The 6,281-nt window shown below is 37.9% G+C and overlaps 1 protein-coding gene across 1 annotated transcript in view; it reads right to left on the bottom strand.

The window, feature by feature from the left end:
• Positions 1-2,022: 2,022 nt before the first annotated feature.
• Positions 2,023-6,281, bottom strand: part of LOC109934303 (interleukin-17 receptor B) — a 37,838-nt gene continuing 33,579 nt past the window's right edge. The window contains exons 11-12 of the mRNA XM_048606603.1: positions 4,335-4,421; positions 2,023-3,265 (exon numbers count right to left, since the gene is read on the bottom strand). Of these exons, the coding sequence (XP_048462560.1) occupies positions 2,589-3,265; positions 4,335-4,421 (764 nt within the window). The 3' untranslated portion in view covers positions 2,023-2,588. The remainder of the gene's footprint in view (positions 3,266-4,334; positions 4,422-6,281) is intronic.

Raw genomic sequence — 6,281 nt, 5'->3', positions numbered from 1 at the left:
GGATCGGGAGGAGTTGTTAGTTTGGGTAGAGTGGGTAGTTAGTCATTGATAGGGATGTTAAATACATAAAATCATACAGAAGTTACAACACAGAGAGGGGCTATTCATCTCCTTATGTTTGCACTTTGTGGTCCTCAGTTACAATAAGCTCGTTAATCACAAAGTTAGACCAGGTATTGAGCTGCATAACATTTCCTGTGCAAGTATCTGGGTAGTTCCCTTGCAACCACCCCTAGTCTCTGACAGTGAGTTCACTATAAGAGACATTTGAGTAACGTCTCACGCAACAGAAAACAACCCTTTGAAAGTTTGGACTTCCCAAACAGTTTCAATGAACATGTGTACATAAGGACTTCCACAGGGTCCTAACACACATCTCCCAACAAGTTCCATCTTCAATATTACAGATACCAGAAGATTTGAGCTAATCTTTAAGGCTGATGACTTTCCACGAGGACTGACTGACATACACTTTTTGTCCCGTGGTGATAGTTCTGAGCATCATTTTATATTTTCTACATCATTTTCTGTGATTTACAAAACTTATTTGATTAATGGCTAAATTACAGAAAGATAGGCGATGGAAAATTACATTTAAAGAGTATTTTTGAATACTATTTGCTAAAACTGCCTTCTCAAAAAGAGTTATCAGCTTCCAAAATCTTCTCAACCTCAATGTAGCAATCTGTGTATTTTAAAAGATATTGAGAAAATATGCTAACTTTTAGAACTCACTAAGGACAATCGCCTGTATTTCAGAATCAATTTAGTGATAAATTGGCAATACTAGCGCATAGCTCATTGATGATAGAAAGTGATACATTATATTGGATTACATTATTTGTTTGTTTTTGAAAGCTAGATAATTCCACACTATAAGATAGCAAGAACTGCAGATCCTGGAGTCAGAGACAACACAATATGGAGCTGAAGGAACACAGCAGGCCATGCAGCATCAGAAAAGCAGAAAAGTTGACGTTTCTTCAGAAAATTTCGTAATTTCTTCAATTTTCTGAAGAAGGGTCCAGACCCAAAACATCAACTTTTCTGCTCCTCTGATGCTGCCTGGCCTGCTGTGTTCCTCCAGCTCCATACTGTGTTGTCTCTAATTCCTCACTATGTTTTGACTAATGGACTCTCTAGCCTCAAATGACACTGATCTTGCTAATGTTAATCTCACCTAGCACACTCCCTCTGCAATGTCACCTGTATGCCTCTGTCTAAGTTTTCTTGATCTGTACGACCTTCCTTACTATGATCTGCCTGTACTGCTCATAAACAAAGCTTTTCACTGTACTTCAGTACACATGACAATAAATCAATCAATCAACCTCAAGCATTTTGTGTTCATACTTGTCCATTTCTACTTTACAAGGAGAACAAAGCTGAGTATTGTTCAATAAAAAACAATGATCGCATGAATACAAAGATGCAATCTAGAAACAAAAAACAAAAATTTTATAAGTTAGGCCCATGGGTGCTTGTACTGGTCCAAACTACTATGGAAGGATAACAAGTCAAATAATTGTTTTAAAGTTTTTTTTATAAAAATAGATATTACATCTGAGTAGATCTTTGCAATTAAATTAAGCGGTGGTGATTCTATGTTAGTAGGTCTCTCTCTTTGGGTTGTTTTCATTCAGTGTAGAGGGAAGTGCAGTTTTCACCTGGAGTCTAGGAAGACATCTGTCTATCAGTGATGCAAATATTCTTTCACGGATTTTCATTCTTAAAAATCATTGTCGAACTCTTTCTCATTCTTTGTAAGTTCATGTAAAAGTAAATATTTAATGCAATTGACTTGGAAAGAAAACAATAAAAACAATAGAAAGGAAGTTTTCATACATACACATGATGACTGTATTTGAATGTAATATAATTGTATTTATTATTTGTATTTTACATATAGAAGATGACCGTTTCAGAACATTTTGTCTTATATTTCAATCGCCATCATAGCACTCTTCTAAGCGTAACACACTAAGTGGTATAATTTCAAAACAGTATAGGAACACAGAGAATTTGAAGTGTATATATACAAATATTTAAGAAGACAGGCAAGTTGAAGTGACTATTAAAAAAAAGTTTGTGGGTACCTGAATATAACTAAGAACAAATGTTAAATATTATATAACACTGGTCAGGCCTCAATTGGAGAATTGTATTCAGTCCTGAGCACAGCATTTTAGGAAGGATGTTAAAGCCTTTGAGAGGGTACAAGAGAGAACTACAATAAAGATACCAGGTCAAAGGAGTTCAATTATATGGAGATGCTGAAGAAACTGAAATTATTGTCTTGATGACAGGTATAGTCCAAATAATCAATGCCAGCAAAATATATGACCTAAAATTTGATCATTTGTGTTGGCACACATCATTCTAGTATGAGCTGTTCAGTTGCCATCAAGATGTATGGACATTGTCTTTCCTCCTTATCCCAAGGGCACTGAGGCGACAGAGTCAATGATTGAGATTGGGCACATCAGCACAGACCAAGAACTAAAGTTCAGATTTGCTCTGCTCTGTAGTTAGTGCTAGGTAGGAAAGTACCCTGTATCAATTTGTTTGAAGATTTTTTTCATGTTTTTTCATGCTAAATTCTCCAATGTAATCTCAAGTGCATTTGAATTTGAATGAATATTCTGCCAACACTTAAATTCCAAAATTGCTTTTTTCATCTTCTGATTATATGCAATCTTGTAATTGTAGTATGGCATCAGAACAGCATGTTCACTACATGGTTTCTGTGAGGCACCATATAGATTTCTGTATAATTTACTGATATCTTTCCCAAGACAGTACTTCACACATGAACTAAAAATACTGGGAATATCTTTGGCTGAGCTTATTTGACCAAAATATACAATAATGTACTTATGCAGATACGAACCATTTTTCAAATCACTACAAAATATATTTAAGGCAATAGAAAACATGTCTTCTGAATTATTCAATTTTTGATTCATGTTTGTTTTGTAACAAATAGTATCCCACTTAATTTTGACACCTTTTGAACATACAATAATGATCTTATCCACATTCTCCTTCTGGGTGGCAAGCCATTGAACAGTGCCTACTTCAGCAATATCGATCTTTTGCCACATGTCGATGATTACTTGGATTCCAGTGGAACTTTGCAGCAATTCAGCAAAAGTCAGGACAACATTTTGGATCGGTGTATTATCCATTGAGTAAATGATTAGGACTTTAACTGGTTGTAGCCGATGTATTTCATTGGCGAATACAATTCTTTCATTGACTTTGCCTATTAAAAATGGTAGTTTAAATTGATTTATGAGATGTGGATTCAAGTCATAGATAAACCAGCTAAATACAGATCTCAGAATCAAAACTATATATGGATTAGAGATAGTAGGAACTGCAGATCCTGGAGAATCTGAGATCACAAGGTGTGGAGCTGGATGAACACAGCAGGCCAAGCAGCATCAGAGGAGCAGGAAGGCTGACGTTTCGGGCCTAGACCCTTCATCAGAATTGCTTCAGCTGAAGGGCAAGGTCAAACCACTATAGTTACCATATTCAGGATCTCTAGAAGAAGGCTGAAGGAAAAGTTGGGCCAGGTTATATTCTAAACATTCAGTTTTATGACAGGGGTCATAAAGGTAGCAATGACAACCAATTTAAAAGAAACGATAATAGAGGCAAAATGAACAAGGAACAAAATCTTTACAACAACAAACCTCGCAGTAGAATAGGATGGTAGATGGACGTTTGTTACTCTATACTGCCCCAGATTTAGTAAAGTTTTATTCACACTGGAACTTGGAATTATGAAAATTAGGTATACAACACTGGGCGGCACGGTGGCTCAGTGATTAGTTCTGCTGCCTCACAGCGCCAAGGACTCAGGTTTGGTTCCACCCTCCGGTGACTGTTTGTGTGGAGTTTGCAAATTCTCCCCGTGTCTGCGTGGGTTTCCTCCAGATGCTATGATTTTGACTTACAGTGCAAAGATGTGCAAGTTATGTGGATTGACCATGCTAAATTGCCCATAGTGTCCAGGGATATGCAGGCCATGTGGATTAGCCATGGGAAATGCAGAGTTACAGGGATAAGGTGGGGGGTAGTCTTGGTGGGATGCTCTTTGGAGGGTTGGTGTGGACTCAATGGGCTGAATGGCTGCTTCCACACTGTAAGGATTATATGATTCTATTAAATGATTAGAAATTAAGATTTCAACCTGGAAGAAACCAAGATCTAGTAAGTGCACTAATGTGCATTTCTAGATTTTATTTAACTAGACACTCTCACATAGGAAGTCAAAGTCACATAAACATTAGCAGGTTTTATTTAAGATAATTCAAATGGCTTACCTAATTTACAAATTAGATACAGCCCAAGTCCCGAAGCAAGTAAGATCACACCGAGTACAATGAAAACATGGATGAAATATGGGTGTCCTGTACAGAAATAAAAACATTTTATACAAAATGAGTATATACATTTTTGCTATTTTTAAACAGAGTCATAAAGTCATAGAGTTGTACAGCACGGAAACAGATCCTTCGATCCAACTCGTCCATGTAGACCAGATTTCCTAAATAAATCTAGTCCCATTTGCCAGCATTTGGCCCATATCCCCTTAAACCCTTCCAGATGCCTTTTAAATGTTGTAATTGTACCTGACTCCACCACGTCCTCTGGTAGTTCACTCCATGCATGCATCACCCTCTGAGTGAAGAAGTTGCCCCTTGATCCCTTTTAAATCTTTCCCCTCTCACCTTAAACCTATGCCCTCTAGTTTTGGACTCCCTTACCCTGGGGAAAAGACCTTGTCTATTCACCCTATCCATGCCCATCATGACTTTGTAAACTTCTATAGGTCACCCCTCAGCGTACGACACTCCAGGGAGAAAAGCCCCAGCCTATTCAGCCTCTCCTTATAGCTCAAACCCTCCAACCCTGTCAACATCTTTGTAAATCTTCACTGAACCCTTTCGAGTTTCACAGCATCCTTCCTATAGTAGGGGGATGAAAATTGAACACAGTATTCCAAAAGTGGCCTAACCAATGTTCTATACAGCTGCAATATGACCTCCCAAATCCTATACTCAGTGCACTGACCAATGAAGGCAAATGTGCCAAATGCCTTCTTCACTACCCTGTCTACCTGTGACTCCACCTTCAAGGAACTATGAACCTGCACTCCAATGTCTCTTTGTTCAGCAACACTCCCCAAGAACCTACCATTAAGTGTGTAAGTCCTGCCCTGATTTGCCTTATTGAAATGCAACACCTCACATTTATCTAAACTAAACTCCATCAGCCACTCTAACATTGTTGCTGTTTATTAAAACCTTACATACTAATTTCATGTAAAAGATAAAATGCTAATATTAGGAAGTATCTATATTTTGCCAAAATAAATTATATTGCTTTTGTGTGGTTCTGCATTTGGCATAGGAAGTCAGATGATGGGAGCATTGGCTACAGACCATTACTACAGTCCTACCATGATCTGTGCTCCTTCTAGTCAAACTCCACAAATAATTGTGTACACTTGTCCTCCAATGTATGTAAAGGCGATTGATCACATTAAAATTATATTTGAAAATGCATGAACAATCTTAGAGTAGACACTACAGCTATGAGAGCTCTTCAAGGCATGGTGGGATAATAGACAAATGCTAGCTCTGGGGCAAAACAGAAAATGTTGGAAAAACTCAGTAGTCTGGCCGCATCTGTGGAAAGAGAAACAGAGTTAACATTTTCAGTCCTGTGGCCCTTCTCTTTCTTTCCTCAGATGCTGCCAGACCTGCTGAGTTTCTTCAGCAATTTCTGATTTTGTTTCAAAATTAACATTACCACTGGTCCTGGGAATAATGGATCAGCAGATATTGCAACAAAAGCCTTTATTTGTGTGAACTGCTGCACAGAGGATACAATAAAGGCAAATGAATGCACACAAGGTGGTTGAGTAACTCGCAGACCAACACATCATCTGCTGAATATGTATGATGCGTACAATTCTAAAAAATTCTAAAAGGCTGTTGCAAATTCTAAAAGGCTGACTAAATGAGCCTCTCCCTTACATATGCTTGAGTTAATCTCTCCTTGCTGGAACCTCACACTTCAGAGTAGTCTTTTGATCTTCCACAAGGATATCTCAACTGATTAATGGTTTGGTATATTTCTGGAATCAACTTAAGTGCTATGGAAAAAGAGATAACAAGGTGTAGAGCTGGATGAACACAGCAGGCCAAGCAGCATCATAGGAGCAGGAAAGCTGACGTTTCGGGCCTAGACCCTTCTTCAGAAAT

The sequence above is a fragment of the Rhincodon typus genome, chromosome 16, assembly GCF_021869965.1.
Source record: "Rhincodon typus isolate 14 chromosome 16, sRhiTyp1.1, whole genome shotgun sequence".
Taxonomy (NCBI): Eukaryota; Metazoa; Chordata; class Chondrichthyes; order Orectolobiformes; family Rhincodontidae; genus Rhincodon; species Rhincodon typus.
Note: the sequence above shows the minus strand (reverse complement) of the source record. Positions and strands in the feature narration are given on the sequence as shown.